Source organism: Antechinus flavipes, chromosome 6 (assembly GCF_016432865.1).
Source record: "Antechinus flavipes isolate AdamAnt ecotype Samford, QLD, Australia chromosome 6, AdamAnt_v2, whole genome shotgun sequence".
NCBI lineage: Eukaryota > Metazoa > Chordata > Mammalia > Dasyuromorphia > Dasyuridae > Antechinus > Antechinus flavipes.
In genome coordinates this window covers 162633387-162645721 of record NC_067403.1, presented here as the reverse complement: position 1 = coordinate 162645721, position 12335 = coordinate 162633387, and the positions used below count along the sequence as shown (strand labels likewise).

General features: G+C 38.6%; 1 protein-coding gene across 2 annotated transcripts in view; it reads left to right on the top strand.

Moving 5' to 3' along the window:
• Positions 1–943: 943 nt before the first annotated feature.
• BMP2K (BMP2 inducible kinase) overlaps positions 944–12335 on the top strand; it is a 108612-nt gene continuing 97220 nt past the window's right edge. For both annotated transcript variants that reach the window (XM_051965099.1, XM_051965098.1), the window contains exon 1: positions 944–1145. In XM_051965099.1, coding sequence (XP_051821059.1) covers positions 956–1145 — 190 coding nt within the window. In that variant the 5' untranslated portion in view covers positions 944–955. The remainder of the gene's footprint in view (positions 1146–12335) is intronic.

The following is a 12335-nucleotide window of genomic DNA, read 5'->3' as shown; positions in this document are numbered from 1 at the left end:
TTCCTGCAGAGGGCCGGATTTAATTCAGAAAGTAAAAGAAGTCAGGGAAAGTGGAAGTTTTTATTTAGGGTAGCTCAGCCTTATGAAAAGCATAATGAACAGAGACCTGGTTGGAATCTGAGGGGGAAATCGTGATTGTTCTGCACCTGTTTCCTCTCAAATAAAATGAGAAGGTTTGGTCCTATCCAGCTTCCAAAACTAGTCCAAACTCTTTTTGTTTAAGTGTGCTCGGGTCACCTGGGCCCTCGGGCCTCAGTTTCCTTATCTGTAAAATGATGGGATGAGGATAGGAGTCCATGGCCTTCGGGGGCCCAATTCTGGGATCCTGGAGAGAAGGCAGACGACTACCTCAAATTGGAGCCAGGAAGTCCAGGACACTGGACCAGAAGGACTCGAGCCTCCGAAGATCACGCTCCGTTGGAGCATCCTTTCCTTTGCGGAGTCCGAAGCGCCCGAGGCGACCTTTCCTTCTCGGTCTCCTGAGCCCCTCCTCCGCTTCTCCACGTGATGCGAAGGCGGGGCGTCATTTCCGGTGGAGGGGCGCTAGCAGCTGCGCCTGCGCAGAGCTCCTTTCGAAGCAGTTAGTCCCGGCGCTGCGGCCGCCGACGGCGCTTCCTTTGGCTGGCTGGCAGGCGGGTAGGCAGTCAGGCAGGCGGGTTGCCGGGGCCCGCGGAGAGGGTAGAAGGCAACCCGGCCAACATTCTCAATAGCAGCGGCAGCAGCGCCACGACCCCGCTGCGGGGTGGCCGTCCTTAGTCCATTCCCACCCCTCCATTCCTTGTCCTTTGCGCTTAGGCCCCCCTCACCCCTCGGAGCCCGCTTGCGGTGCGGGGCAGCTGGGGGCCCTCGAGCCGCGGGCCTCGATATCCCCGTGCGCTCTCGCGCGGGATGTGAGACTCCCGGCTCCTGCTGACTGCGCCTCCTGGGGCCGCAGGGGCCTCGCGCCGGCGAGACCATGAAGAAGTTCTCCCGGATGCCCAAGTCAGAGGGCAGCGGCAGCGGCGGGGCCGGCGGAGGGGGCGGCCCAGGCTGCCCCGGCGGTGGCGGCGGCGGGTCCGGAGGCGGGACCGGAGCCTCATCCGTCGGAGTCCGCGTGTTTGCTGTGGGCCGCTATCAGGTCACGCTGGAGGAGCAGCTTGCCGAAGGTACCCGGGACGCGGGGGTTGGGACGGGCTGGAGCGCGGCGTCGGAGCGCTCCTTCTTTACCGAGCCAGGCGCCTTTCCTTTTCCTCCCGAGAAAGAGAATGCAAACCGTGCTACATTTAGTGATTCAATTTACCCAACATTTTTAAGCGCCTATATGTGCCTTCTGTCTTAAACACTGGGGATTTAAAAAGAGGCAAAAAGACAATTCCTGTCCTCAAGGCGTTCACAAGCTTAGGAAGAGTGAAAGCGCATGGTTTCCTCCAACCCGTCCAGGCCAGCCACTAAGTCCTCTGGATACCTAGGAAAGTCTAAAGTCTGTCCCCAAGGAGTTTACAATCTATTGGGGGAAAGAGGAGGGAAGAGGAAAAACATGCAAACAACTATGAACCAGTAACACATACAGTCCAAGGTTGAAATAAACCACAGAGAAATTAAATTTAAAAGGTCCGGCATGAGACCTAGGGCCAGAGTTGGGAAAGGACGTGCACAAGGTGGTACAAGTTGCTTTGGAGCCCACTTGTCCGACTCCCAAATTCGCCAGTTTTCTCTCCTGTCTTCCTCTTCTTCCCACCTCCCACCCCCCTCCCCGAAAGCTGATTGAAAACAAGCAATGCTGAAGGCATGCTCTACCAGTTAGTAGTCTGTGTCGTTTGTTAACCTTGGAACTTGGCTAGTCAATCTCCTGCAGATCTCGATGTCATAGACTGACCCCAGATGTTCAGTGATAACTTGAAATAACTGCCTTCCACTTGCAATTTCTTCCCTTTGAAAAATTGCTTCTTTAGGGAAGCGGTCATGAAACATATATCGTGAGTGTGGTTTTAAAGTAAGGCTCTAGTGGGATACACTATTGTGGTTACACTTAAAACTGACTTCTTAGTAACTCTTAAAGGATGTTAAGAAAGCAGGTTAACGTTTTCCTTACTGAATAAGCATTTTGTTCAGCTTCTCATTATATTGCAAATGACTGCCAGTGATGTACAGAGTGTATTTTAAAGATAAGTTATACTCTTGACGCTTTGACAGCAACACCCATTCCATTCTTTTGAGTGATCACCGGCTTTCCGGCTTTGTAATTCATAAAACCCATGAAACTATAGAAAACTTTTCGGTATGTTGTTAAATTCCTTTTTTCACTGGCCCCTGGAGGTTTGTTGTTTGCTGTTATGGCAAATTCTACTTTAAGTCAATGTAATTCTAAAATTTGAGCTGCTAGGTGGCGCAGTGGATTGAGTGCCAGGCCTGGAGTCTGGAAGATTTATTTTCCTAAGTTCAAATCTGACCTCAGGCACTAACTAGCTGTGTGCCCCCCGGAAAAGTCACTTTATCCTGTTTGTCTGTTTCCTCTTCTGTAAAAGGAGCTGTAGGAAAAAAATGGCAAACCCCTCCAGGACCTTTGCAAAGAAACCCCCAACATGGAGTCACGGAAGAATCAGACATGACTGAACAACTACAATATTAAAATCGGGAGGTTGGGATTCATGAGAACTAAATATATTTCTTTGTGGTAACAAATACTTTCTTCAAAACCGAAATGAAAAAAATTATTGAGCATAAAAGATATAATATATTTCATTCTGTAAATGTTTAGGAAAAGTTTTTATGTATTTTGAAAATAATAGTTATAAAGTGCTTCATTTATGTATATATTTTCAAATGCCTTAAATAATAAGCAGATTAGTAATTAGGAGAAACTCAAAAGCTTTAGGTATTTAAAATCAAAGTGAGATGAATATGGAATAGTTTTGTGAAGGATTAAAAGTATCAATGTCTAGTTAAATGATAAATAACAACTAAAAGAAATATATTTGGTGGAAGAATGGGAGGTCTTGGCCTCAAAACCAAACCAAGGAAGTCCTAGTTCCCCTTTTCTCTCCAAAACAGTTTTTGATGAACTGACACATTCATTGCTTTAAATTTACCAAATAGCCTAATTTCAGGCATTACTATTACTACATTTTTTTTAAACTGCTACATTAAATAGTTGAAGTGAAGTTTTGTGTAACTTGAGATAATGCTCCCAGATTGTTAAAGTTTTAATATTAAGTTAGTCTTATTCAGTTTCAGAGTAAATTAAAATGTAAATAAAGAATTAGGATAGTACAACAATTGCAATCACAATATTTTGCTAATAATGTCATATATATTTCTCTTATGATACAGTGATACATTTTTCAGAATGTTTATAATTACAAGGAGAAATTATATAGGAAGCATAGAGAAACTTTTCCAGAAGTTCCAAAGGATATGGGTATTGTGGAAAGAAAAAATGCCAAGATTGGCATGCCAGAAAAACCCTGGGAAGTTAGGAGGGAAGGGAACATTGTTAAGGAGGAGCCACATAAGATTATAAGCGTCTTGAAAACAGGAATCATTTGCACTCCCAGTGTTAGGCACATGGTAAATGCTTTAAAAATGTTGAATTTTTTTTTTCTTTCCATTCATTTATCCACTCTCCCATAAATTATTCCCCTACTCCCCCAGGGGAAAAAAAAAGGCCAAACAAACCACCACAACAAAAACCCCACTTGTAAAATATGTATCTGGTAGTCTTGAAAGTAGAAACTGCATTAGGCAGAGAAGGTGGGAAGATCTGTAGCAGGTACACCTGTTGGCTCCATAAGATCCTATTAGTCTGCTATTACCAGTTGCCTGAGGCTCTTGGAATTAGATTTTCAAGACCCTTATCTAGAGATGTCTTCCTGGAAAAGATACCTTTGGCCACTCTGTTTCCTGGTTTTCTTCACTTCTCAAAGCATTACAAAAATGGTTAAATTAGTTTAACTGTCAGGATTAGCCCTCATAGACTTCAGACTCAGAGACTATAGTGCAGGAGTTAACTTTTTGTGTACCATTAATTCCTTTGTCAACTGTGAACTCTTTAGCATAAAATTTTTAAATGTATAAGATAAAATATATAAGATTAAAAAGAAACCAATTACTTTTAATTATAGTTATCAAAATTCTTAAAAATCAAGTTCATGAGTCCCAGGTTAAGAATCTTTGATTTAGTATGTTTTCATTTTATGCACGAACGAACAAAGGCCCAGGTAAGTTAAGTGAATTGCTTACACAAATAGCAGAACTGGAATCAGAGAACACCTCAGGTACTTCTTAGATAGTTTATACAGGCTGTATTGTGGCTAAAGTGACATGTGGAATCACAGAATCTCAGGAGTGCAAATGGCCCTTGGAGAGATCCTAGACCCAGAATGAACTAAACCTGAATATCATCTGTAATATCTTGGATGAAATGGTCTTCTGAAAGGTGAAAAATTCACTAACTTCCTAAACAGTCCATTCCACTTTTTAGCAACTCTCAAGTTGTTAAATTTTTCCTTTCATGAACCTCATTTAAACTCTTTTCTTTCCCAGTGTATTGCTACATTGTAATCATCACAGAGTAGTCACTTAAATTTTGTTGAAGGAAGCAAAAGCAAGTCTAATTTCTCTTCTACATAATAATGCCCTCGAGTATTTACAGACGCAATTGTGTCCCTATGAAGTGTTTTCTTATCTAGGATAAACTTCCTCAGTTCCCTCAATCTACTGTGTTGTGGCTTGATTTCTAGTCTTTTATGCAATCAAAGCATAAAACTTTGAACTAGGCACTACATTTTAGGAGGGAAAGAACCAAACAATTCTCTGAATTTGGCCCAACTAGGGCAGATTACAGAAAGACTATAACCTAATTCATAACGGACTCATTTCTATTAATTTGACTTTAGATTCATTAGCATTTTTGCTAACCATATCATCTCTGGACTAATTGATTTTCAGTCCACAATATCTCCCTCTTTTTACACACACACACATACACATAAATTTTGAGGGAAAGCCATATACAAGTACAGCTCTAGTAATAGTGGACCTGACTTCATTTTATGGTGCTATTCCTTACTATTTATACTTCCCTGACCTTGGGCACATAAATTACTTAGCTCCTTTGGGTTTCCAAGGAGGAAAAGGATAAAGAAAGAAATTTGACCTGCTAGAGAGAACCTGCATGACAAAAATTGTTCAACTTCTAATTGTCCTGAGACTAGGACAATAGAAGTTGAATCAGTTTTTGTCATGCAGGTTGTCTGTAAGAGAAGTATATCTCTGCTTCTATCATTTCCCCCTTCTCACCCCTCCTTTTGAATTCACATAAAAAGTTCCCCCCCCCACCCCAGCCCAGAGATCATTCATTAATGGAATAGCAATGCACTGCATACCTAAATTGTTGGAGCTGATTCATCTGTTCATGATTCAACTCTGTAACATCATATACTTTGTATACATTGTAACTTGTTTGTCCTATGATTTGCTTGTTTGAAAATAATATATGTGTAGTGTATACACACGCACACTGTATATATGTATGTATGTATAAATATATGTTGTATGTGACTCTAATGGCCAAGATAAGTTTTGAATAATTAGAGATATTAAATGCAATCATGATTGTACCAATATGGATGCTCCTTCCAATGATATACAATCATACTTTCCCTTTCTGTGCAATTTTTTTCTCCCTTCATTTTCCCAAATCCTCAATAGATGAGCTACCCAGTATAAAAGAAGTCTTTTCATAAGTAATTTTGTTTCTTCCAAATACTTCCTTCAAAGCCTAGAATAGGCATAGTAATTTCTTATCACATAACATTATCATAAATAATAAACATTTTATAGGTATTGGTGATCACCTAATATATGTGTTGTGTACCTGCCTCCTATTCTAGTCATTTAATGGATATCTTTTTTTTCTTGCATTGGTAATAGAGACTATTTATCCATTGGAAATCAACCTATGGAAGTTCAAGTCATGAAATAAAAACTGTAGAACTGCAGTACTATATAGAATGTTTGCAAAAAAGGAAATAGTTTCAAAAAAAGTCAAAATACCCAACATTGTATTTTTTTTTTTTTTTGGTGAAACTTTGAGGGAAGGAACTTATTAAAGCAGAAAAACGGCTTTTTTTTGGGGGGGGGAAGGGGAATTCTAATACATAATTTAGACTTCTATCAAAGTTCTATATATTTTTAAAGAGATGGTTGGTGAATATCTGAAAAGGGAAGCAATTAGTATGGCTTCATCAAAATTAGATCATTCCAGACTAACTCATTTCCTTTTTTGACAATATTAGTAGAGTAGAAGACCAAGGAAATCTCAAGATTCAGTTTTTCTAGATTTAAATGAGTCATTTGACTTCCCTTCCCTTCGGAAAATCAGCTCAGATCTTTTCGTAGTTCAGGGAATGTTGACATGTCAACATATTTATCTAACTGTAAAGATAGACACTGGGATGAGAACTTTCAAGCCACCTATCGTGTTGTGCTGCATGTTTTGCAGGCATTACTGATGGCATTTAGTTATTGGTCAGATAGATTATGTCCGAGAACCATTGAAGGTGGATGAAAATTCATTTAATGCTCATCTACCAACATGGAGAAGTGCTTTTTTCTCTGTAACCATTTCTTTAAGTAACTGTATTTCCATTTCCTTCTATTCTTGTCAAATACTGGATTGCTAAAGATTAGATAACGATGAGTAAAATGAGATGACTTCTGAATAGTTTAAATAGCAAGATTCAAAGAGTAGTCAATAATGGTTTGATGTTGGTTGGAAAAGAGACACCTAGAGATCTTTGCTGGAGGTCTATGTTTGCCTCTGTACCATGTAACAGTTTTCTCAGTGACTGATAAAATAATAAATTTTCTTATCAAATCTTCAAACTACAGACACATCACAAAGGGCTGTCAAAATTAAAAAAAGACTACAACATTGGGCTGAATCTAATAAAGTGAAATTGAATTGCGCATAAATGTAAATTGTTATCATTTTTAAAAGTATGCCTTACCAACTATAAGTTGGGATAGGAGTAACTGGTCTGGAATTAGTAGAATCCTTGAAGGAAATAGTTGCTTACTTGTGAATGTGTTGTATAGGTGGTTCTTCTTTAGGAATTAGGTCAGATAACCTCTGAAATCCTTCTTAAGGTTCTGTTTTTCTTTGAAATCTAAAATAGGAATTCAAGGGTAAAGATCATGGATTTTTATCCATGTTTTTTAGGCATATTATCTTGGCATATCTGCACATGAGGTAGGGAAGCAAAAAGGTATTTAAGAAGCTGTAATAAACTTTTTGAAGGTGGAGTGACATTGAAATTGGAGATCTGCTTTTTGTGATAGCAAAGCATTGGAAAATGGTACATGCCCATCAATTGGGGAATGGCTGAATAAGTTGTGGTATATGAAGGTAATGGAATAGTATTGTTCTATAAAAAAATGGTGACAAGCTTATTTTAGAAAGGCCTGGGAAGATTTACATGGACTGATGCTGAGTGAAACCAGGAATATACATTGTATACAGTAACAGCAAGAATGTGTGAGGATCAACTATGAAAAACTTGGTTCTTCTCAGTGGTTCAGTGATCCATGGCAATCCCAATAAACTTTGAATATAAAATGCCAAAGAAAGAACTATGGAGACTGAATATAAATCAACATATGCTATTTTCACTTTTTTTTTTGTTTCTTTTTTCAGTCTTTTCCCCCCTCCCATGGGTTTTCCTTTTTTTCCCCTGATTTTTCTCTCTCCAACATGATTCATAAAGAAATGTGTATTTAAAAAATATAACAACAAAATAAATAAATAATTAATTTAAAGAAAAAAGGAATTGGAGAGGTTTTGTGGATTTGTAAGATTTGAATGACAAATTTGAAATGGGGGTCAGTTGGCAGTAATAGGGATATTTAGATAGATTTCCTTCAATATTAGCTTCCAGGAAAAATACTTGAAGGAGGATGGGTGTTTAGTTTTTGGCATCTTTGTCAAATATTTGTCATTTAGATATTAAAAATCATCTTTGAAATTGCTAATAATAAAGCAAAATGAAATATTGGGAATTATATTTAAACACTTTTCCAGAAAGTAATGGCTTCTAAACTAAACCTTATCTAAAGTTGCTTTCATCTCTAAAAACTTTCCATTCTAAGCTATGTAAAATTTGTAGGAATAATTTATTTGATAGGCATTTATTGAAGTTCTCTTCAGTGTAATTAACTACATTGGATGCTGTGGGGGCTATATAAGTAAGTATAATATAGGCATATCCTTTCAAATAAATTTATAATTTAGGTAGGGATATGAAAAATGCAGTTTTTATTACATCCTTCATTGTAGTTTATCAAAGATATGAGGTGCTTTGGAAGCTCTGGAGAAGGAGAGATGATTTTCGAATACTAGGTGTCATAAAGATTCTAGAGAAGGCTTTATGGAGGAGGTAGGATTTGAGCCTGAACTTTGAGAAGAGTGGGTACAGTTTCTACAGGAAGAGATGAAATGGGGAAAGGTCCCAGGTAAAGAACACGATTCACGTTGACTGGAGTTACAGTATGTTAAGGTAGTATAGTGGGAGATAAGACTGGAAAGGTAAGTTAAGGGTCAGCATAACAGTCAGCCTAAGGAGCTTGCACTTTTTTTCTTTGACTTTAAAAACTTTTGTCCTGATCCCTTGTTGCTACTATCCCACCCTAATTGTTGCTAGTTGATGATACTATAGTCTTCTGATCTTCAGCCCCACCCCTACCTGACTTTCCCAAATTCTATATACCAGTGACAGTACATGCTGTGTATTCAGTGCTCTCCTCAGAAATCTTCCCTGTAAAGATAGGATTGATCACAATTGGTGATTTATTGGACATGGGAACTTAGAGAAAAGAAAATATTAAAAGTGACTTCATTTTTTTTTTTTTTTAAACCAAGCTAGTCATTGGATTCCAGCTGGACCATTTATTATTTCTGTGTGATTGAGCAAATTGTTTCATGACCTTGGTCTTTTGTTTCTTAATATATACATGGAAGAGGTTAGACTAGAATACTTCTAAAGTCCCAGCATATAGATTTATGATCCTATGATCCTCCTGTCTGAAGAGCAAGAGAGCTCAAAAAGGAGCTTAGAATCAATATTTACAGTTATCAAGAAGCTTAAAGTTCATCTAGAGAAACACACACACACACATACACACACACACACACACACACACACACACACAAATTAAGGCCTTGAGAGGGAATGTTTGTCCAAGGCTAGATAAAGAATAAGTGACAGAGAGAGTTCAGAGATGAACATCCATGATCTAACTTCATATATATTGCTCTTTCCACTGGTTGCATGTGGGTGTTAGGAAAAAGCATAAAATGATTATAATTTGTGGCTGTGAATAAGATAAGATGGAGGTTTACTAGAATCTTCAATTTAGGGACATTTTAAAAGGGAATTATATGGAGACAAAATAATTATTGTTCTTTGGGTGGCAACAATTGAATACAATTTTAAGAACTGGAGATTGGATGGAGGTGAACAACCCTGGCACATTCCAATTCAATTTTGAGATAAAATGAGGTACTCATTGGTCAGTGAACAAAAAGGTTTACTTGGTTACTTTCTAACAAGGAGAGCTTAGTCCTTAGCATATATACACCTCACTTTGGCTCTATATGGAAAAGGGTGTTTGACCCCATCTCGGTCAGCCTTTCTTTGTACCCTTAGGTGAAGCCTAGTTACAGCCAGAAGGTACCAGGAAACTGCTTCAAGAGAAGCACAGTTTCTACCTATTCCCTTCTTTTGGCTTAATCAAATCCTGTTGTGTTTTTGGGATTTTTTTTGATAATCTTTTTAGGAAAATCTAGCCTAACACAAGGAGGTGGAAAGAGCACATAAGCTCAAGTATCTTCTATGGAGGTCTTTCCACCATTTATAGGCTATACTAAGGGGAGAAAGAAAAAGAATTTGACTCATATTCTCCTACTCACTCCCCTAATTGTAAAGAAGAAGAAAAAAGAAAAATGTGGAGTATAGAAGTCAGAAATTCTAGGCTTTTCTCTCTCCATTTAAGACCAAATCTCAAATCTTAATGATCTGGTTTATATGGTTTGCCAGGTTTGCTATTACTTAGATTAAATGGGTGTTCTTCATTTACTTTTTTTGTATTTGTCCAGTTGAATTTTTAAACAAGTTGTTTTAATTCTATGGATTTTTTTTTCCATTTTGCAAATTCTGATTTTCAGGGATTATTTTTTTTTTCATTTTGTCAAATCTATTTTTTAAGGAGTTATATGCTTTTTCCATTTCACTAAGTCTACTTTGTAGTGAATTTTCTTCAGATAATTTCTGTGTTGACTTTTCCAAACTCTCTTGCAAAGCTTTCCTTTTCTTTCCCCATTTTTCTTCTAGCTCTCTTTTAAGATCCCTTTTAATTTCTTCTAGGAGAGCCTTTTTAATCACCCTTTGGAGCTTCATCTGGAGATGAATTCTGCTTTTAGTCTCCTTAGAGTTTGAAATCTGTTCTTCTCTTTCACCATAAAAACTATCTATGGTCTGGGTTCTTTTTGGTTTTTTTACTCATTTTTTTTTTTTTTTTTAAGTTGAGATCTGCTCTAAGGGCAAAGGAGATTGTCCAAGTTTCCTCTACAAGCGGCTCCACTGACTGACTTCTAGTGCTAAGTGGGCGTGGTGAGGTCCTGTGAAATTCTGGCTTACGGGGTTCACTATTTATTTGCCTTTTGTGTTTGATGTTTTATAACTTCTCTGCAGATCTACTGGACTGCATCCAGGGCAGAGTAGCCAGTACTGCTGTAGATTCTTCCCCATGAATTCTCCAGGCACGCACTGCCCTGGGACTCTGTGCTGCCTGCATGACCCCAGTGTCTGTACTTGAGCTTGGCCTATCTCTCTCCGTACCCAATTGAAACAGACCTTTTCTGGAGAGCCTCAAAATTATCTTCTCTTAGTAATTTGCTACACTCCCAATATTTGTGGGGTCTGCCAGTCCAGAGCTAATTCAGAGGCTGGATTTGCTAATTAGTTTGACAGGAAGTCGGAAGGAACCATGTGTCCTCTCCTCCATCATGGCTCTGCTCCCCCTATTCTTAAGGTGGGTATTCTTATGATGTCTTCACAGTGAGTTTCCTCATACATGATGGTGATGAAATTTAGGAACATAGCACAGATAATGACATCTCAAACACACAGATTCTTTTTCTGATTATAAGGCAATAATGCTGTACAGAAGCAGCACCAGGAACATCAAGGTTACATTAAAGACTATGACACATTTGTAGCAAAGTGTCTAAGAGGATCCCCTTCAAAGTAAATATACATTCCTATCATAGTTAAGAGCAAATTTCACTTTCCTTATGCTATTAGGTGGGGAAGCTTCTTTCATAAGTTAATGGAATAAGCTGTTCCTTGAACCATCTCCTTCGCCCTTTTCTACCATTCCAATTAAAAGGAAGTATGTTAAGTAAAAGAGATCTGAACTATTTTCCCAGGTTCTATGGTGCTTTTGTAGGGACTTTGAGGATAATTAGGCCAAGACTGAAGAAAGTCAATTGTTTGTTGAAAAACAATCCATTCTTATCAAGTAAGTCTTCCTGGATACTGGAACCCAGAAATCATTAGTAGAAAGGTCTTTCCTTTTTCAGGGTGACATCTATTTGTCACAACTGTGACTTGAGGGAGATTGAACTGTTGATCTGAGCTGTCAAGTACATAAAGATACAGCTATTGATTAGCAGGGGAATACTCTTGTCCTGATTTGGAAAGTGACTTTTGGCCAGGTTTGAGGTTACTTAACTTACGTGAGTGCTCAATGAACCCATTTGATCAGGAATAGCTGCTTTATCCTTAGAATCATATGGTTCTATGCCTAACACAACATGACACCAACACTCCAAAGTACATATTGGTCCTGGACTCATTCTGAAACCTATGTTGTTCTTATAGTGACTCCTACCTGGTTTAGTATGTGATATCTCTGATGCCATATAAACAACTGTTTGTAGTGAGGGGAGGCATTGACAAAGTTCTTCTGTTTTTCCTGACACCAAAGTGGAAAGCCTAGGATTGATTGTTCAATCCTATTTTTCCCAGCTCCCATCTACTTGGCCAATTGTGTAATTACTACTCTGGAATCAATATGCATTTTAAGATCTCCTCTATCCCATCTCTTAAGGCTTTCTTAAATGCCAGTCACGAAACCTGGAATTCTGTCCACAGAGGAGACTTGCCAGGGCTCCCATTTCCTGGTGTATCTCCTACCACTCACTAAGTGACTCCTGAAGCCCTTTTGCATTTGCATGTCATAGAAGATGAAGTTACTGGTAGATTCTGCAAAACAGATTTCCTCAACAACCAGGATCT